This window comes from Cyrtonyx montezumae, unplaced genomic scaffold (genome assembly GCF_038088225.1).
Source record: "Cyrtonyx montezumae isolate F1298 unplaced genomic scaffold, pur_monq_1.0 scaffold_8, whole genome shotgun sequence".
NCBI classification, from domain to species: Eukaryota; Metazoa; Chordata; class Aves; order Galliformes; family Odontophoridae; genus Cyrtonyx; species Cyrtonyx montezumae.
In genome coordinates, this window is record NW_027072089.1 from 110,237,914 (window position 1) to 110,260,017 (window position 22,104).

The 22,104-nt window shown below is 41.0% G+C and overlaps 1 protein-coding gene across 1 annotated transcript; it reads right to left on the reverse strand.

Moving 5' to 3' along the window:
- Nucleotides 1–1,843: 1,843 nt before the first annotated feature.
- On the reverse strand, nucleotides 1,844–21,737 carry PLEKHA8 (pleckstrin homology domain containing A8). The gene is made up of 14 exons (XM_065752518.1): nucleotides 21,689–21,737; nucleotides 14,053–14,169; nucleotides 13,290–13,445; nucleotides 12,225–12,349; nucleotides 11,433–11,591; nucleotides 10,653–10,693; nucleotides 9,760–9,917; nucleotides 7,623–7,782; nucleotides 7,113–7,198; nucleotides 6,388–6,446; nucleotides 5,085–5,215; nucleotides 4,458–4,528; nucleotides 3,575–3,636; nucleotides 1,844–2,680 (listed from the first exon to the last, which is right to left on the reverse strand). Exons 1-14 carry the CDS (start codon nucleotides 21,726–21,728, stop codon nucleotides 2,483–2,485), a joined length of 1,563 nt encoding a protein of 520 aa, XP_065608590.1. The 5' UTR covers nucleotides 21,729–21,737; the 3' UTR covers nucleotides 1,844–2,482.
- Between the last annotated feature and the right edge of the window lie 367 nt (nucleotides 21,738–22,104).

The following is a 22,104-nucleotide window of genomic DNA, read 5'->3' on the forward strand; positions in this document are numbered from 1 at the left end:
CTGAAGCAAGCAGCCCAATGAAGTTCCTTGCTTAAGAAATAACACTTCTTTACTTCTTGTATCAAATACTAGGCTTAGCAATCTACTAACAAGCCACCGGTTCTCCCACTAGTTGAAAAAGACAAAACAGAAGAAATCAATCAAAAGCAAAAACCTTCAAGCCTTTAAGTGCTAGATCTGTTTCCCTGCTACTGGAAAAGCTTACAGTAAAAAAACAGAAGTCCATTTTCATAATGTACTGATTTTTAGAGAAGACCAATGTCTTCCTGCTCTCCCCACATTGTGGCAATGTGGCCTCCATTACCTTATCACAGCACTAAGACCTGCTATAGCAAAGTTCCCCACATAATAGATGAAAACTCCGAGGTGGAGAGGTGGTCATTCTGCTGTAGGTATGGGGTTTTTTGCATTCATACTTTGAAGAAGCAGACAGTCATACTCCAAAGGCTCTCTGCTTCATTTTTAGCACTGCAAGCACAGAAATAATTGAATGGAGCTTTGGTCAAAAGTTTTGACTACATATTCAAACAAATATATACTAATTAAAATAAGAAAACTCCTAGTACTAAAACCCCTATTTCCTTCTGACCCTATCCTGGTGCACATAGGAACTACAGATAGGCACAGTTCAGAGAAGATGACAGGAACAAGAAAATCATACTACTTAAATGCCTTATCACACTTCTAGTATCTTGCTTTACTCACAAAGTATGTCATTTGGCATCTTCTTCACTCATTATAAGCTTTTCTTAAAGCCTGCAATCCTAGGCTCCTTAGAAAGGATCAAGTATTAAGTATGCAGAGTGGCTGCTTTCTCAGAATGATGCAGCAGGCCTGCAGTACATTCATTTTAGTCAGAATGTGTTCTTTAGCTTAGCAAAATCCAGTATTTGTCCCACGAGCATGGCAACAATTAAACTTCTGTATTTAAAAGGATTTACCAAGTTTAAGGACCTCAGTAAAATTAGTCCTCTTTCCTCATGAGTTAGACTCAGCTCTTTGGACAAAGCTATCCAAAGCCCTGTGCCACTACTGAGAGACCCACTTATGCCCTGAACTGGCACTAACTCACAGTGCTCTAATCTTCAACACAAGCAGGAATTTTGTCCTTGCCCATCTATATAACAATCTATCTAAAAAGACTTCTTTATCACTTCTAATAGCTACAGTGCCATTAGGAGCACATTTTTATCTGTAACAGTAAAGGAGGAAAAGAGAAAATTCTACTTTCTTAATTCAAGTCACTTCTGCATAATTTCAGATTTTAATTTCTGCAATTGGCAAAATGTGCAACGACTCAGTGATAAATTCTTGCTTTCCCTAGGCTTTGCTATTTCATGCTCGCTTCCATGAAGTCTTGGCCCATAATAGCAACCTAAGAACTTCAATAAAATTTGCTTTTTAAACTGCTACCTGTATTCAACTTAAAAATAAAAAATATTTTTGTGTGAATTTAATTAAAAAAATCTTAAACCCAAAATACAGAAAACAAACACTTTAGTAAACCAGGATGATGGACATATTTTCAATTGCATGCATAAAACACAATGAAACTGGCTGGGCTCTTCCAGTCTGTGCCAGCTGAGGCTTTGGCTCACCAGACCCAGCAGTGGGACAACATGGGGCAGAGGGAACAATGGTGGTACCAGTGCAGAGAGAATGGCACACCATGCTCACAGCTTCCCCTCTTCTTGTCACACACACACATTTCCTTTCTGCACCACAATATATGGTGCAGCACACTCATCTCAGGCAACGTGGGCAGGAGCATCCCCTTGCCATGAAGGGCACTAGTGGAAATTTCCTTTAGATTTGGTTCAGTCAGGAGCCAGAAGGGAAACACAGCGTGTACAGGAAGCTGGGACAGAACACAATCACTAGTTTCCAAGGCTGGTTCCCAGTGGAAGCTCAGATCACCAGCCACATGTGCTCATGGTGAATATCTCTAATATTTGTGGAGATGCTGCACTAACAAACAAACAAAAAAGCTTCAACCCAAAATAAGGTAAAAATTCACTGCATACCTGTTAAGCTGGCATTTAACCACTCTTCTCTTCTGCTACCAGGGTAACAATAATGCCCACTAGAGTGGGCAGCACAGGGCATGGGAGAGTCCGAGCCAGCAATGCCTGCTTGGTGCCATGTGGACATCGTGACAGCACTGCTGCATGTGCAGCTCCCACGCAAAGCGTGGAAGCAAAGGGCAAATTCTGCTCTGCTACTTTTACAAGGTGAAGGGAACAGGGAGTGAGGCAAGTGAGAAACAGTCCAAAACATTCATCACAGACATAGTTATAACCCAAGAAGAAACGATACCTCTGTATTTAAACACAGAACAAGCACAACAAGAAAACCATACATATCCTTCCCCCCGAACACTCACACCTCTCCCACCTGAAAAGCTACAATGAACAGAAATTATCTTCAAAAATATCTTTAACAGACACAGTCCCTGAAGTTTTAAGACGTTGTCTTATTGTAGTCATACCACCTCATCTGACTCCAAACCATGTACTTCATACAGAGTGTCCAAGATATTTAGCTGCTTTTCCATGGCTGGTAAGTAAATGTTGAGGTCCCTCTGCATTGCTTTGTAAAATGTTTCCTCCTGAGGATCACAGTCTTCTACAGACAGAGCTGCTACAAAATCTTCGTAGGTTGGAGCTGCCCTTAAAGCTAACTGGGAAGGGAAACAAAGCTTTTAGATTTGCCAAACGGAACACGAAAATATACCCAAGTGAAGCTGTGAAAAATTTCTAAGGCATCTCTCTTCACACTTAGATTGCCTAGATTTAATATGCTGACACATACATGGATATGTTAAGGTTTTTAACTGATAAAGAAACTAACATTTTTATTAACTCTGTGTAGATCTTCAGTTTAAGACATAATCAGAGGTGTCTTTAGGAAATGTCAATTTATCCTATTTTGTACAAATATAGAACAAACATCAGATGTTAATTAAACAGAAACCAACTAAGTCTAGATTGTTAGGGAAGCACCCAGAATCACACACTACAGCACTGAAGTCCCACTCTCAAAATGCTTTTTTGAAAATTCTTCCCAGTATTCCTGCTTCTCCCAATCTCAGTTGTGATCAGCTGGCTGAGGCATTCCTTTTTATAGTCTCAGTAATAATTTCCAGTGAAAGACACGAGGGGGAGCTGGCAGACTGGACAAAAAATAAGCAACCGGAGCCAATACATTCAACTCCAGCCACAATGTGCCTCAGCCCTTCTTGAATGCTCGTACTCAAAGATAGATAAATCCTCAAATAAGCCATCTCAAAAGTTCACTTATTTTAGCAGGCCTGCGTGACTGAAGTGCAAAACACACACAATAAAAACAATACACATGGAAAAACAATCCAGTTCAGGTCCAGAAAACAAGTTCCAACCTGAAAGTTCAATGCTAAATACCGTGACAGCTACAGTCCTCACTCTGAGGATAAGATCCGACAAAGGAATCAACTTATTTTAATGCTTCTATTTTTAATACCATGTTAATTAAAAATAATAGATGCTCTCAATAACAGGACCCCCCAGGTATAACTGTAACTGAGAGAAGCACTTACCGCAAAGACCCCACGGACAACCCAACCATGGTGCTGCCGTAATGTCTTTCCATAAGCATTGTCTTAAAGTAAACAAAAAGAAAAGAGATACAGGTATGGCATTTAGGTTTGCATCACCAAGAGATACTACAGCTTAGGAACAACTAGTCAAGGATATAATATCACTGCTTGATGCAAATGATTGCTCTAAGCATTGAAGTTAGGACTGAAAGGAAGGAAAAAAGGAGTGGCAGATCAAGATTCTGCACTGGGGTCTCAGCTATGCTGTCAGACCACTCTAAGTGATCCATAGCAACTAAGTGTTATAGCAGCCTGGAAGGCAAAGGTAATTATTTGATTAGCTGTGCCTCAAAACTAACTTTTCTTCTACTATTTAGTTCTTAGTTCAGTGCTGTACTTGCTGTGGTCACTAGCCTGACCCAGTAAGTGACAAAAACCATGCTCTTGGAGTAATTCCTTTTCCTCTCTTACAGTATTCCTTCTATTAGACAGACAAGTCACATCCATACTGGCAAAGAGGGGATTTCAAAGAGCAATGGCCAACTTCACAAGGAACTGAAGAAACAGAACAGCAACTGTGAATTTGGGAATGCTCTCACTGCATATCAGTGGAGAAAATGGTTGAGATTGGTTGAGAACGGTTGCACTTTTCTCCTAAGATATATCTGCCTCTCTTGCCAGAAGTATGCCAATTCACCAGTTATTTAAGCAACCTGCTTGATGACTGTCATTTTCAAAAAACAAGGTTTCAGAAGACATTGTGTCTTGGAGATTATTCATATTATTAATCACTGAAGAAAAGAAAACACATTCAAAACAAGAAGGAAGATAGCTAAATATGTAAATTTAGAGGCACATGAAGAATAAAGCAACTGATACTTACTGAGAGCTGTTTGGATATTTTTTTCTCCATTCTTCACTTCTGTCAAAAACCCCTTCAAGAACTTTAAGCCTCTGCCAGGATGAATCCCAGAAAAAAAGAGAAATCACATATATAACAAAGTAGGCCCCACAGTTTGCAGTACAATTTTGGAGGTTTTGTAATGTCAATATACAGTCAGCTTCTCATTTCTACATATCAGAGGGATACTCTGGAGCCAATTCAACTCCCAGTGCTTGTAAGACTCAGAATTACTGAGCCATTTTCAATCTGAACAAAGAAACATAGCCATGTCCTCCAGCCTCACTTCAGCCTAAGGAATAGAACCACTTCACTAAAACACTTGTGCTGAAGTCTGAAATCATCTGCCTGATGTACTGGCCCATCAGGAACAGTCATTTCCTGTAACCTGTTCTGTTTTTACTTTTATACAGAAAAAAGGCTGTGATTACTTTTTCAGGTCTTCTGGTGTAGTTGTGGTGACACGACTACAGATAATACATTAATCTTGAGCCTAGTCAATGTAAACGGAGCCTGAGAAAGTAACTAATTTGTTCCATATATATACGCTTGTTCTGGCCCTCTGTTGCACTCTGATGGTTTGAGCTGAAATAGATATGAAGCTGTTACCTTTTCAGCCACAGAAGTGCCTCTGTAGCAGAGTTTCTGACTTGTGCTACGCCTGCATTGACTTCATGGAGCACTATCTTCTGCAGGGTATCAAACTCTTCTTTGTTGGTCATAAATTTCTGGTTTATTTTCTGGAGAAAAAAAAAAAAAAAACAACACAAAAGGCAAAGCTTTATGTTTTTAAGACCAAACAGCACCCTATCCCATGCATACCAGCTATTTATCATACTTCTTTCCTGCAGAGAGATAGTACAGATCCTCCCAACAATCAGTCCCATCCTCTTAGGCTCATTACGTGTCATTTCAATGTTGTACTGAGGGACATGGTTTAGTGGGAAACACTGGCAATAGGTGGGTGGTTGGACTGGATGATCTTAGAGGTTTTTCAGCCTTGGTGATTCTGTGATTCCGTGCACTGGGCAGCTGAGACTTATGCAATGCGTTCCCCATGGCTGCACACAGACCCATACACACCTGGCTAGCCAAGAGGGGCCTGCAGCTCAAGTGAGACCACAGATCTGCTGGATCACCCTTGCACCACAGCATTACCTGGTTCTACCCGTAGCAGGACTTGGCTCCTACTGTAAGCCCACCCAACAACACAAACAGAAGCAAGTGTCTCATTCAAGGATGTTAATTTTCTTTTCTGAACAGCATTCTTCCAGTGTTTGTTATCACATACTCAAGAGATATGTTTTGCTTTTCCTTTTTTTTAATTCTTGAAAAAAAAGCTATGAGGTGTCTCACTGTGAACACATCTCATGCATAACTAGCAAACCTTTTCAGATTTAGAGCTGGAAGAACTTTCAGGAGAACCTAAGCTGAAGGATTCCTTCTTGATTTGCAGCTGCTGAGAAACTGGTTCTTAATGAGATAATCTGCTCCCTCTTGGCTGAGGACAAGTATTGCTTTCCTGTTTGTCCTGCAGTCTAAAGTTAATATTGGTATTACCACATTATGACTTATGATCTTTTCAGCTCAGAATCAAAGTCATAAACATTATGTAATAGACTTTTTACGTGGTAGTCAATTAGGTATTTTCCAAGTTTGGACATGCACAACAGTTGGATTTACTAAACACAGCATGTACTTACAGTAATTAGGGACAATTCAGCATTTTGATCTGGCAATCCAGTTCTGGCCATTCATTTTATTAATGTCATACAGCTTACAGTGAGCCTTACTTAGATATAAGATGAAGAGAAGGCCTTCCAGTATTGACTACTATGACAAAAATTCTTGGGGTATGGTAGCTAAGATAGGTATTTTGTTTGAAAAGGCAATGTTAAAAATCAACAGTTACCTTGATGTTACCTACAAAATCCATTTTAACAGGAGCAAAAACAGTTGGTCCCAACTTGTCTATAGGAAAAAAAAAGGGTACATACTTTAGAATTATGAATCTTTTCAGCCCTCATGTCCTAGTAACAGTTGTATTTATTGTCTTAATAATCCCTCTAAAAAGTAGGAGCATCTAGTAGAACAACATAAGCTGAACTCCTTCTCTGGTGGAGAACAAATCTGTACTGGCTGGTACAAGAGTTAAAATACATAGACTTCCCCATGCTGAGTCCTCAGGAGGATGCACACTTATAAGGACTTCATAGCCACTGCTAGACTCAAGAGCAAAGGAGGTGAAGAACTGCACCAGCTGGAAAGAGAACAACTTGGGGCATGGGGAGAGAATCAAAGAGTGACAATAGATAGTATAGCTGATGGTGTGCAGACAGCTGTACTGGATGCATAAGGAATTATATGCTGTTCTTTCAAGGAAAAAAAATTACCCTTCCAGATATACCCATAGATTTCCAGACAACTTATACACGGGTCCTGTCTAAAGAAGAGAAGATCCTCTATAAAGAGCAAGAATGAGAAACATCTCCAAGTATCAGTAACATTAACTCTGCTGTAGGAACTACTTATATTACCTTAATTCAGAGAAGTAAAAAATCTGCCAGAACAACTGCTCCCAGCTGGTGGCAGATAAAAGGACTGAGAGGTACCACAGCATGAAAAGAAGCTGCTTACCCAGAACGGGCACAATTGCATAACATGACTCCAGAAACTCTTCTGTTGGTATGCCCTCTTCCTCCTGAAGTTTGATATCACTGAACCTAGTGTTCAAGACAAGCAGGAAAAACTGTTACTTTAACAATGCCTTTCCTGCAACTACTAAAAACCAGAACTATGTTTCATGCTTACTTAATTTGAACAGAAATATAATTTATACATATTAAACCACCATCATGGCTTTTATTTTAATCATTTACTGACTGCAGAAAATACACATCTGGTGGCATGTGAATCATGTAATTACAAACAAGGGAAAAACCCTCCCACTCCACTCTGTACAAGTGATTTTACAAAGGACATCTTCATCCACTTCTGCACTGTATGCATTTTTGTTACATATTATTCCAGCAAACACAGCTTTACAGACAGAACAGACTTGAAACTGAGTCAATTAAAGGCTTAAGAAGTTTAATTATCCTCGTGATTTAAATCTGCAATATTTACTATTTATATAATATATACTACCTATTGCTCATGACACTGAAGAAAGTAGGAAACCCATTTTCATTTTCATCTTCCTCACACAGAGTCGATTTGCTTAAAGAATTTGTTTCTGACTGCAGCAATTGGTGGGCATCAAGGCTTTCTACAGCTTGCAGCTTGTTCTCTCCATGTTCCTTAATGCCTTAAATTCAAAGGAAACAAAAGAATAACATAAATAGAAAAATAAAACAGCCACATACCAGTAGTACTGTTACTGTTCCTCAAGATGTGTCCAGTTTGAAGGAAGGCATTAGGATATCCGGATCATGTAACTTTTCCCTGCCAGCATCATGATACTGCACTTCTACTGCTCTCAGCTGCTAAGACAACACTTAGACCAGTCCCCTCCCCACTATTTTTAATCAACCAAACCAAGCACCAGGCTGCAATGTCAGCAAACTCATGCATCCTCAGCAAGGGCAGTCTTATTAGAGAAGAGCTCTGAAAAAGCAATCCTGTGCAAATCAGTATGGACTCATCTGTTAGAAAGAAAGTAGATCTCGCCCAGCAATAGCTTCCCCCGTACTGATAAGCAGCACTGCCCATTTTCAGAATCTGACTTGGTTGTATTTCCTGGTATATAAGTAAACTACCTATTTAGGCAGGTATTGCGATGATATTAAAGGTTGCTATATTCTTGTGATTTGAAATAATATCCCTGAAGTTTCACAGAAAAAGATCCTGTTGTCTTTTCCCCCACTGTGGTTTATTTTATTTCTTCTTTAGGGTCAAGTGCATCTGCTTCATACAGAGGACTGCACAAGCACTTCCAAAGCCAGACCTATCTAAGTCTTATATACCCAAAGAAAGGTCACATCCATGCATGGCAAGACTTTCTGACCTCATAGAAAAATGCAGGTAACAATCTGAGAAGCAAAAATGTACATTCACAGCATCTGCAGTGTACAGGCCATAGGCCAAAGCACATTCTACTGCCACAACATCTAACAAATATCCAGAATTTCTCAGGGAACTCGTCTCTCCAGAAACGGAATACTTTCAAATGCCAGTGAAGATTTATAGACTTGAAGTGAAATTAAACTTCTAGCAGAAGAGATTCAGCTGCAAAAAACTCTCTTCCTCTGAAGATAGCCTGAAAGCAAGTTTGTAGCAATTTCAATAATCTGCAGAACCACTAAATAAGCCTGAAATGTGTGCTGGGTGAAAGAAACCATTTGCATCTGCTAAAAGAGCAATGAGACTTCACCTGAGTTCCTCAGGGCAAAAAAAAAAAAAGAGAAAAATGGCCTCAACCCATCTGTCCCTCACTTCCAAGCAAATAAACTCTGGTAAGAAACTAGAGATTGTAGGATGTCACTGATCTGTCCTGAAAAAATGCACGAGTCAGAGTAAAGAAACAGCCCACGTCCACAGAGACTCCAGAGGAATACCATGCATAAAGACCAGGGTCTTCTGAAATACTCGTTTCAGACAGTAAACCCTAAGTGACAAAAAGAGCAAAAGCTCTGAGATGAAGACATGTTACAGTACTTCAAATCTATAGAGAAATCAAATCCATAGAGAAGATTTTAATCAGCTTGATTTCATGGCAGCTCAGAAAAATACTGGGGGCAAACATCTTTTTTCAGACCAGGCAGAATAAGAGGTACTTTCTAATATACTCTGTTGGAAAGAAAAAAGGTTTAGTTTTCCATAAATATTTGTCAGAGCAATCAGTAGCAAATACAAGGTCAATCACTCTGACACAGGCACATAAAATTTCAATGCTCCTTTCTAACAGGGCAACCACATATACTAGCAGAGGTGCTGGCTTTCCTAGCAGAAAGCCTCTGGGAAGTAAGTATCTGCTCACAGGTCAAGAAGAGCCCAAGCTCTGCCAGAACATATTGGTGCTCACGTCAGTCAGCATCTAGAGAAGCCTGCACCTGTCCAAAAAGAACTTTTTATTTCTTCCCCATTCAGTCCTAAGGTAACTATCAACGAGGGAAGGAACTAGGCTGAGTTGACTTGACAACGGGCAGGTATCAGACTAAACTACACTGACATTTCCTCTCCCGTGAAGCAAAACATCAGCAGCACTCTCAAAGGCAGCCTACACCACCCTCCACTTATACCTAAAGAATGACAATGCTAGGTAAAAGATGATACACATACTTACCTGCCAAATCTTCTTTTATATGATCCTCAACAGAAACATCACAGTTCATCTCATTTGTTTCTAAGTTTAAACATGCTAGATTTTTTATAAGGGCTTGCTCTTGCTGGTTAACTTCTGCTTTCACAGAGCCATTTTCACAAGGATTCAATTCCATCTGCCTGAAGGAAGGGAGGGAATATTGGTTAGTATGAAACAGTGCTTCGTAAGATTCTTCCTGTTAAAACAAAAAAACAACAATACAGAAAAAACAGTTGCCAGAAATTGCATGTTGTCACAGACTGCTCTGAGAAAAATAACTTCCCTACAACAACAAAAGGAACCAGGCCAGCTGTCCACAGCAAGTAGGATATTAACAACCTCAGTTTTCAGAATATGAAATATAGCAGTAATGATCTGTATTAAAAAGAGATGCAATCAAAAAAGTTCAGTACAAAAAAAAAAAAAAAAGAAAACAGGCAGGTATTGTGACTAAAAAACATCCCTGTGTTAGCGCTTCTAAATATTATGTATATAAAGACACTTCTTGACATTTCATAATATTTATGCCATAAATAATATAGCTCGCTCTCCCTCAATGACTTTATGAGCTTATGGAGTGGAACCTAAGATGTAGGGAAGAGTACTGAGGCAGAAAGAGATGGCTGGTTACTGGCCAGGAAGTCACACAGTGGATGGCTGGGGAAGAGAAAAATAAAAGGGAAAAGTTTGAGAAAGAAAAGACATGAAGTGGAATGAGCTAACTCCTTTCTGTTGCATCAGTTTCCAAATACACAGCTCAGAACACTGTAATTCTACCTGTACTCACTACTGGTAAAATCATAGTAAAAATATGGAAAGAACAGACACTACCAAAAACAGACTAGAAGAAGATTTACAGTAAAGATTCATTATACCTTTCTGTTGAGGTATGACTGGACAAGACCGAATGTCTTATCTGTAAGATAAGAGGGAGTGGGTGGGGAGACACTCTTTGTAATAAGATTGTATTGCGTTTCTTGAATTCCTCATTTTAACAAATCCAAACTGCAGCCAGCAGAAAAGCTAGGCATAGACCCAAAAGCAATATACAGATCAGTATGAAAAATATGACAACATCATTATGTTAGAAAGAGGAAAAAAAAAAAGAAAAAAGAATATTTCTTTCAGAATTTAGTTACGTAGCATGTGTCAGCAAAGTGTTTTCCTTGCTCTGACATCTTTACTTGAAAAAAATATCTGAGAAACTATGATAAGAAATATGAAGCCAGACAGCAGATAGCAAAGTGAACTCACTTCCCAGGTGCAGTGAAGCATCTGTATTCCTACATACACCTTAACCTGCTGTTTGCCAGAGATGCTCCAATTTTACATTGGTAGTCATGGATTCAAGACTCGAGAAAGTCATTAAAGAAGATATGTTTATCAGCTCCTGTTGGCACATTAAGACAGATGTGATGCTGCAGTAACTTAGGAGTATTAACTGCTGTGAGCTCCCACAATGGACCATCCTGGCTATAAATCTAGGATATTTTAAACACAACTTCTGCAGCTGGATCAGACCCTGAAAGTTAATGGTTAACAGCTTTCACCTATCATTAAAAGTTATGAGACTGCTTTACCTGCTTCCACAAATGCTTCTTTAAAAATTGGCGTCTTCCACACTAAGACCGACAGAGAAAGGTATTGGCCATTACCTTGTTTGTTCTGAGAACTGCTAAATGTGGGGATCCAGGAGGGGTCTGATGTAATAACTCAGAAGTAAAGGCAGTATTTGCAATTTGCATACATTCTTCAAGAGTCTTCAGGAAAGTGTCACAGGTTGATTTCAACAGAGCTCCCATGTCAATCCCACTCTGTAGGAATAAACCAATTGGAACACACAGACACACCACAAAAGATCAGCTTGGACCAACTAACACCTACAAAGCCCATAACTCATACAGGTATGATTATTTTGTAAATGCAAAGTGTCAGCAGCTGAGAGAACTGGCATCCCTGTTTTACCAGGCCTATGGCCCTTTACATCATTGCCACTTTTGTCAATCTCTCTCTAAAACAAGCAGAGTAGGCTTGTACTTTAACATCTATGCCTTTTACATTTCTCATCTCTGATGTTAAAAATATATTAAATGCAAGCCTTAATGTATTCAACAGTGGTACTCCAGTAGGCATCACAGACAACAGAAATGAAAGCAAACAAATGAGACAGAATAATCTGAAATTAACAGTAACTTCAAAAATCCCACAAACTAGAAAAGAATTACTGCAACTAAAAAACACACCGAGTGAAGTAACACACTGCCAACAACAATACAGTATTACTTAATTTAAACAAGAAATGTTGTGCAGGTATGCAATTTCCCAAATGTCCTCTGCAGAAAGACAGTGCAACAGTAAGTGTGAACAAATACTACACTTGCTAACCAGAAGAGTTCAGAAAGCTTAAGTCTTTATAGAAGGGGTCTACATCAAAAATAGAGGTGTACCTCTGGTTCTGATACAGCAGAAATGCTGGCTTCCTTAGTTTTACACACTTGCTGAACAAGAAGGTTACAGTACAGTCTAAGTTCAGACATTTTAGTCTTCAAGGCTTCTGTGTTTTCAGTGAACTCTAAAAATGAAAAAAAAAAAAAGTAACGTTGAATCCGGTGTATCCATCTTGCAGCACGTGACTTTGTAAAGCTGCTGAAATGCTATTATCCAATCTAATTCAATCAATACTACTGTGTTTCAAAACATTTTCTATAAATTCAAAAAGATGGGACAGATTGGCCAAAAATTATACTTGTAACAGATAACATTTCACTATTTGCTGCCATAGGCAGGATCAGCAAGTTCCTAGGCTTACAACACAGAAAAAAAAAAAACAGTAGACAACATTTTACTTCTATGGACCTTTTAAATAAGACAAAATCCCTACATACAATATTTTTGTTTGTTTGTTTTCACTAAGAAGCAAACTTAGTGAAATTTAACTGTGAGTTAAAAAACTGGGATTCTACGTTCTGAGCAGAAAACACTGGAGGGAAAAGACATCCACTTGAAAGCACAAAACAGTGTATATCCTTGAGTCACAGAATAGTTTAGGCTAGGAGAGATCAGCTAGACTGACTCCTCTGTTTAAAGAAGGAATAACTAGTGCAAGTTGCTCAGGGTCAAATCTAGATAGGTCCTGAATATTGCAAATGCTGGACTTCACAAACTCTGTGCACTTCCTGCTCCAGTACTCCATCACCCCTAAATAAAGATATTTTGTCTTCTATCAATGGCATTTTGTGTGCTCTTCTTGTACTCAAGGAAGCCATCAGCACAATTTTTGGAATATTTAGGCATAGCATGTTTTAGGGAAAAGTATTCAAATCCCTGCAGTGAGAGCTAACACCTGAATCACTACCTAGAGCTCCCAGGTCTTGGTGTTTTTCAGCACCAAAGGCCTGAAGCACAAGTTGGACACAGAGATCAAGTACTGATTTTGTCATCTTCGTATTTCACCTACTAGGGGATGGGGAAATCAAACACAGACATATGTGTCAGAAAAAGGGGTTTCTTGCCTTTTTCCTTTTGCGTCCTGCTGTCTGTCAGACAGGCTTTGGCAGTTCCTAGTGCAACCAGCCACTTTTGCCTCTCAACTGCATTTCTTGCTTTCAAATAGAAGTATTGTTCCCCTGGGATGATCAGGTCCATTCGTGTGTTATCTACAGGATGAACTGAAAGCAACACAGATTTCAGGCCAGCTCCTCCACCCTTCGCAGCCCAAATGAAAATCCCAACAGATATGCTAGGTGGCACGTCAAACCCTGATGGAAGAGTAGGAATCTGTAGCATCAGAACTCCCCCATTGCCATTTTGTTACTTCTCTGCTGAGCAAGAGAATTAGACAGGACATGTGTACAGCTGTGGGACAAGAGACTATGAGACAGCTTTGTGATCAGTACAGTAGCATTTAGAAGCCACACCTCAAAGGTGTGGCAAGTAAACCCATCTGAGTAAGCAACATCAAAGTTTATTACCCATATTTCTAGTCTTAGCACCTTGTGCACAGGAAGAAACACTTGAAGCTGTGTGTTCTTCCACCGTGGCTCATGAAAAAACAGCAACACACCTCCATGTAGAATATCCACTGTATTAGAGACTTGCAGCTCTTGTAACATTTTCAAAATATTACAGAATGAAAACTTGTATATAAGTTCAGTTAGAAATACATAACATCAAGATAAGAGCACAAACAGCTCTCAGGACCTGAAATCTCATCTAAAATGCAACATATGCTTATTTGCCAAACCTTGTGCAGTTGTGTCACTGCATCTGGCTTACCTTGAATCTCACACACAGCCATTTGGATGCTTCCCTTGCAACCTTTCCAGGCATCTTCCTGAGAATCATAGTAGGACAAGATACCACCACAGAGAAGAAACCAACGAGGCTGCCAGCCTAAAAGACAAAATTGCATTTTTCTCAGTTATTGCATCCCCTGCAGTTCCACCACCTCTCTAATTCAAGACTTGCTGCAAATAAGGCCCCAAAGATTCTCTGTTTTCCTGGGAAAAATAAATTGTTTGAAGAGGTAAGATTGTGACAGGCCTGGATGTAGTACTCTACAACCACTGCTTGCCAGCAGTGTACTTCCTGCAGGCAGCTGGACTTGAAGGCTGTCAGCTACACTCGAGAGATATGTTCCTGAAATGCCATATGCCATTTTCAGTAGTTATACTAGCATGGAATCACTGACTCTTTTCTCTCCTCGAAGCACCTTCTCAGACCACCATCTCTCAGTTCCATCCACTTCTCCTCAATCCACCCCTTCATTCTCTCCAGAAGTCACCACAGCTGTCTTGCCTTATGTATCTTCCTCCCTTCAGAAAGGCCCAGTCCAACTACCTTCAGAAACAAAGGGCAAGAAGACATTAAATCAAGGGAAAGAGAGGGGATAAACTGATTTCTGAAAGTTGTCTTTTAACAAAGCTTTTCTCAATAGCTCTTGAAGGTCCCATGCTGTCCCTATAAATAGCAGTCTGTAATTATTAACTTGTGCTTCTGGATCCATTCCAGGAGAACAATGAAAACATCAGGCTAGACCAAAACAAATAGTTTTTGAGCACTGCTTTTGCTCACCCTACTGCCCAACTTTAGAATTAAATTATCCCTTCTGTTTTCTTCTTCTGAAAGTACTTCACCAGTGTGAAAAAAACACAAATAAACACGACAGAGTAGCCACCATTTACTTCTAATTAAAAACTAAAAGCTCATTAACCTAAGATTTAAGAGAGTAACGTCACTGGAGCAAATCAGCTTTCATTACTGAGCTGCAACAAGCTTCTCTGGCCAGGGCCAAAGCTGAGATACACATGTTCTCACACTGGGTCAGCAATATAACTGGAAAAGACATGGCCACCACGCACAACACCCCAAGAGCCTGAGCACATCTCATTGGAGGAATGACTGCTCCTAATCAGCTAGCTTTAAGCCAATACTGTAGCCAAGCATGACTTGGTTCATGCTTAGAAAGCCCTAAAGCCCAAGGTAGATAGTAGACGGGTTTTGTTTTGTGTATAAGCAGTACCACGGCACAAAGGACAGTCTGGTCTATCCATTACTGAATCTTTGGGGAAATGGGAAAACAAATTAAACATACACCCTTCTTCATTCTCTTCCAGTGTTCCTCCACTCATTTCTAGAATGAAGAAGTGTTGTAAATGCTGAAGCATTCTCTGAAGTTCTTTATTTTGTTTGAATGGTAAAAAATACAAAGATTGAAACTTCTAGAAGAAAAAAGAAAGAAAGAAAACAACAAGGTTGGTTTTTATTTGTCTTGTCACCAAAATAAATAAAGTATCCTAAAATCATTATTTGTATGGAGGAGCTCACAAAAAGGAGGTGATTGTTCAGCAGTGAGTAGCAGTTCATTGCTTCAGACACTCGATGGCACAGATCCAGTCCTTTAAATAACACAGTGTCACAGTCAATACAAGCCTCTAATTCAGTCTGGAGATCCTGCTGGTGCACACAAACTATTTCAGCTTTGCTCACGCAGCCTACAATTGCAGCTGATGCTCTACTAAATTGCATCTCATCAATCAAAGGCTAAGCTATCAGTTAGCCAACATGCAAAGCACTCTGCTCCTGTCATTTCAGAAGCTGGTTAAAAATGCCATGGGTCAATATATTTTGTTGAGCTTTTTGTTTGTTTGGGGTTTATCTGCAGTATCAGTGATTATCTATCTTGCTTTGCTGCACCTAACTCTTCTTTATTAAGAAAGTATTATAAGTACAAAGATAGACAACTGTTCACCTGAGGAGCATACATCTTCTAAACACAATCATTACTCTAATAAAAATGCACTTCGGTAAAAGTAAACAATTAAAAAAAATGAAACCCCAATCACAGCGGGATCCTGTCAGAAGATGCACTAACCACCTGGTTCTCAATACCACCGGAAGGTTATCCTAAACAACCAGCTAAAAATAGTGTGTGGCTGACAAATCCTGTACTGTGCAACAGGGATACGATCTTCAATTACAAGTGCTTCGCACTCACAAACAAGCAAAGAGCAGAGAAAGAAAGCAAAGAAAGAAAAAGCAGCAAAAAGATATTTCCATGAGCACAAATCTTGGCTTGATTCAGTTTTATTCTCTACCGATACACTCTAGTAGGACAACTGCAATTGCTGGAATACAGGCTTTATCCGAGATGGAAAGTTAAAGCTAAACCTTTGGTGAGAGCACTAACACAAGAGAAAAATTTACTGAGCCCATTCATATCGCTGGTGCACAGGCAGGACAAAATGCAGCTCCTGCTTCCACAGCTTGTCTTACAGGCAGAGGGCCAGTAACAATGAAAACCCAACAGACACTGGTCCTAACACAGACGGCAGTTCTTTGTGAAACTTAAAGTTAGTACCTGGAGAGCCTGAAAGACCAAATATTGTCCACTACAGAAACAAATATTTAAGCAGTTTCCCCTGTCTGAGAGATCTGCCTACTTCCATCACTACACTTCAGGAAGTCTGGATGAGGCTATCGCTGAGTAAACTTGACATCTGTTGATAACACAGCTGAAATGTGGCCATAATTCAAACTTTAATGTTACACAATTCAGACTCCAGAAAGCTCTGGTTCCAAAGTGCCAAGCCTGGAGAAACAAAAAAAAAACAAAACAAAACAAAAAACAACCAACCCACATTTGAAGACATGTAGATCATGTCAGACATGTACAAAGCCAAACCATCTGGGAGAATTACATACCCGGGAAGTCAAACTGATGACCTGGAAAACAAGCTGCAATTAAGAGATGCCAGTTTGAGTTGCATTTCTAAAAGGCACAAAGGCAAGACACAGAGGCTTTTATCACTACTTGATTCCTAGGAGAATTTTTTAATAGTTTATGCTTACTAATTTCTTGAGTTTCAACGTAAGTCTTCAGAAAAACAAACAAAAAAACCCAAAACATATACAAAAAATTATCCTTGGGTTTCTCAGACTTGAATTCAGATTTTAAGTGCGGACAGGAGATAACTACAAACCTTTCACATTACAGCAACATCCACCTAATAAGAACCTACATCACATCCCCACTGCTAACCTCCCAGGCCAGCAACACAGCTCTGTGGCAGCCCACAGCACTTGTTCATTGCAAAGTCAAGAGAAACATCTCACAGCAAGTGCAAGCAACGTCCATCTCTTCATCCATCCCACCCCAGATAGGGTAAGCAATGTTCAAAATATCCTCACCCACCATTTTTATCTCCCAACACCCAAGAATGACAGCTTCTGCCTGACACTGTGCCCAAGGCTGACAGCCTGATGAGAGCTTTTGGAAAAGCTCAAACAAGCCCAAGGCAGTGCTGCCAGCTTGCAAACCAAAGGTGAAAAGCTATCGTAGGTCCTGTTGCCAGTGCTAATACAAGTCTATGAATGTAATATAAAGTCTGGGTCTTCGCTGAAGCCCAGTCTGTCCCTGCTTGCTTATGTAGCAGCTGTTGCCCAGAATACACCATCTTCTCATCATGAAACCGTTACTTACAAAATGCCTGCCTTCCAATGATGAAGAAAATTAGTTAGAGGATGCATCTCCAACAATCAAAACACAGGATTGTGTCAAGAGATCTCAGTTTCAGCTGACTGTGACCTTGCTGAGCTGTCCCAGGCTGTGCTGATAAACTTCCTCCTGCACTTCCTCAGCTGCGCAACACAAATATTCTATGTCAGCCCATAAGCAACACTACTGATCTTAACACACACTAATATGTGAAGGACATGGACTTCTCTGTTGAAGAAAGGCAATAAAAATCTTCATGCTGAAAATGACAAAACAGGTTCCAAAACCTCAACTTGTTAGCAATCTCAAATATTAGGAACACACACAATAAATCTTAACAGTTCTGATTTTAAGAATTCATTTTACCTCTTATGAGAATTATGGCCATACTTTTAATGCTATCACTCAGGAATAGCATTTAGAGGAAGAGTACTCTGCACAGACAGCGCTTGAAACTTTCCCTTTTCCCCTGCAGAAACAACACAAGTAATAGGTTATCCTGACAGAAGTAAAGTGCACCCACAACTGCTGCCTCCTCTTTCCAAACAGCCTTATAAGGCTACAGAAGGATTTTATGTAGGTGCAACCTGAGGCACCGGAATGCATTTTACAACCTTACCTCTGTATTGAAACAATTTGCCAGGATGAAAATCCACCCAGGAGGGACAGCAGAAATGCAGATGAACAGGTCACAGTTCATACACCCCTGAGCTGTTATCCTCTCATGTAGAGAGCAGATGCCAGGAATGCCTGCACCACAGCTTTACGACTGAGGATGTGCATGGAGACAAAAGGTAGCAGTAACAAGAGCCCTCAGAAATCTTGAAATTAACAGATAGTGCACTTGAATCACTGGAAAAGTAACCTCCCTTCACAGAGCAACTGCCTGCGCATTTGCAAATGAGTTCTACAGCCATGGCCAGCTACCCTTGTAAGGAGTGGAGAGCATCATCCCAGTAACCAGGCATTTTTAAAAGGGATGGTGAAAGGACAAAGAGCAGAGTAGGGGTTGATTGCTGAGAGTGACAGAAGCAAAAGTGCAGCAAATCTGCTCACTGCTCAGCCATGCTCATTTAAGTGATTCTAAGCAACAAAACATTCACCTATCAACAGCTCCGAGGGATTCCCCTCTTCTGTCTGCACTTCCTCAGCTTCAGTCTGTGACCCGTGCTGTGGTTAACCTGCTAGCCGCAGTCAACACAACGGCTTTACCAAAACACACAAGACAATCTCTACCATCGTTCTGCCCCACCTTCTGCTTCTGTTCCCTGTGATCGCTCATTTCTGTGCAGAAGGGCAGAATGAAGAGGCACTGGTACTGCAGCATACCTGATGGGAAGTGCTGTGCTGCTCTGCAGCTCCCTCACCTACAGAGGAGAGAGGGGACACTGCTGGCCTTTCCTGCAGCCTCATCAAACTTCTCTGCTGCAAAGCACGGCACTCATTTCCGAAAAGGTAGGACAGAAGCAAGACTGCTGCGTGAAGAAAAAGCAGGGGAGGGTGAGGAAGGTGTGCTTGAGGAGAATGGATGGGAAAGGTCAAATCACGCAAACAATTACACACAATGCAAAGACTGACAGCCAGTCTGACAGCAGCCACGCTCTGTAAGGCCCTCCTCGTTTTATGCAGTCAGAAGCTGGACTATAACCAGAGCCAAAAAGAGGGGAAAAATGATAAACAAAAACTTTTGGGAATCAAATATTTACTTAATGTGCAGTTTGCAATTTCTTCCTCCATCTCCAGAAACAGAGGACTTTGTTTTTCAGAGCTTTGTGTTGAATAGACGCATATGTACTCCCCATCCTGAAAGGTCAGATTTCTTAAAACTGATATCAAAGACTCATTCTAAGCAGTGCATCCAAATATCCAGGGATATCTATGTATCCATAGCTATGAACACTTGAAAGAGTGTTAGTTTTTCAAGTTTTCCACTCAAGTTGCTTAGGGAAGTCTGAATCATTAGAGATGAGAATAACTTCAAGCTTTATGAAGCCTGAAATCTACTGCTTGGTGCTGGCTCTTGGCATCTTAGCATAGCTGAAAAGAATTCAGAGTGTAAGATCAAAATTACAGAGAACACACCAAAAAGGCAGGTGAGAGGAGACAGCTGTGGTTATGTGGTGTGATGCAGCATCACCAGCATTGGCATGAATGTGAGGGTGAAGATGAATTAGGCAGGGTTAGAGTTACTCAGCTATGGGCATACTTAAACACCAGGAAAAGGTTACAAAAAATAAAACCAATCAAAGCCACTACCCTGAGCATATAAAGAATGCTAGGCAAATCAGCAGAGGCTGTCAGCAGTTTTCTTTCTAATGACTAAGCTGCCTTTGATCCACAAGCCAAGAGCTGATACATCCCATTCCTTCCAGAGTCAGCCTCAGTCCTGCCTGGGGCCAGTTAACCCAGGTAAAGCATGCCTTATGCTGAAGATGAGAAGTTAATTGAATTTCAGTAGAAAAATCAATCAAAAGTGCCAAGCTGATATAAACATAATTGAAGGAAGGTATTCCTTGACTCCACCCTGTTTCTCTTCGGATAATAACAGCTTGCTCAGTCTATAAACTTTGTGAGAAACCAAAATCCCAGCTTATTTTTACAAGACAATCTCCAAAGAGCAAAGGAATTTATTTTATTAATCAGAGAGCGTGATTAAGAATAAGTGTGACTTGCAGCTTTGAGCACCATGTGGGAGGCAGCTTCCAAGCAGAAGTGAGCAGCCAGCACGTGCAATACATCTCTGCTCTCTCCTTTTCTCTGTTCTGCAATCAGCAACCCCTCTGTTTGGGAAAAGCCACATTACAGCAACAGGGCCAGAAATCCACTTTGACACTGTCCATGTCAGAGAACTCAAAGCTCGCCTAGGCCACAGGCAGTGGCACAATGGACCAAAGAGGCATAAGGAAGGTACAGGGTGATGCTCTTAGCACTCAGACTGCTGGCTACAATAAGCCTCACAACCTTCAAGAAGCAACGCTGAGATGGTTTTGGCAAAGGATGAAATGTAGGAATTTTTCAGATCAAATTGCATGCTTTGATCACAGACTTGGCTGAGGCTATCTAACTTACATGCCTGCAAGATTTAAGATACCCAGGGTTTAAGGATTTGAAGTTGGAAGTTTGCAGATATATCATGTATTTGCCAGGTGAAAAAGTTTTACCACACTTAATACTTTAGCAACGATTCTTGCAAAGGTTCCCATTCTCTTAAGGCTTAATCTGCTTCAGAGGATGAGACGTAGAAAAGAGCATCTGATCCAAAGCTACTCCCCAATCTCTACACCTCTGTGACTCTGAAAAGTTTCTGTAACCTTAAAAAAAATAGTAGTAATAATGACATTGAGAAATCACTGTCTGGTGACCACTGTATTAGGGGATAAAACAAGTCTAAATTCTAAAGCCCAAACTTTCTACAGTCGGATTTCAGAGGCAGCTCGGAGCACCTACGTGTAGAAATTACAATGTGAACTGAGGCTCAACACCAGAGGAAAACCTATCTCCAAGCAGAAATCAGTCAACACTATCTCACATTATCCTCATCTACAACAAAGCAAACAAACGTTCTTACTGTGAAACAGGGTAACTTGTTTGAGCAGTAAGGTAAGTTAACGTGTCTTTCAGTTGGCAATCTGGGCACTCCAACCTTTGCCCATGGTAAACCCAATTCGTTTCCTACTTCTGAAACGTTCTTGCTGTCAGTAAACACGTAGGTCATAACAAAGATACAGCTTCCTGCCCCAGCGCCGTGGGGAAATACACCACTGTATTTTTTTCTGCATCATCGCATAAACTCGTAACGCAACGGCCTCAGGGCAGAAAATACATGCCTAAAGAAAGCACATGCAACACTGCCGGGACTGCCGAACGGGAAGACGCGGCTGAACCCAACTCCTCCCCGACCCTGCATCGACTCACCGCTCAGGTAGTTGGTCCACTTGTACAGCACCCCCTCCATGGCGGCCGGTCCCCGGCGCGCTCACTCCGCTCGCCGCTGCCCCCCACCGCCGTTCCTACCGGTACCCAGGGCCATAGCGGGGCACCGCCCGCCCTGCGCGGCCCGGCCCCCGCCGCCACGCTCCTTGCGCAGGGCGCGGCCAAAGAACCACCCCTCAAGAGCTACAGTTGCGTAAAGGCTTCCAAGATTCGCAACTTCGCCTGATCAGCGCGTGAAAGGAGGAGGAAACGGGCGCAGCACGCCCGAAGCAGGTGGCCTCCCACAGCCAATAGAAACGCTTCCTTTGTGACAGCACCGCCCAATCAGAGGCCGGCAAGAGCCGGCTCTATTGTGCGGACATTTCTGCGCGCAAACGCTCCCGAAGCGCGGAACCCGC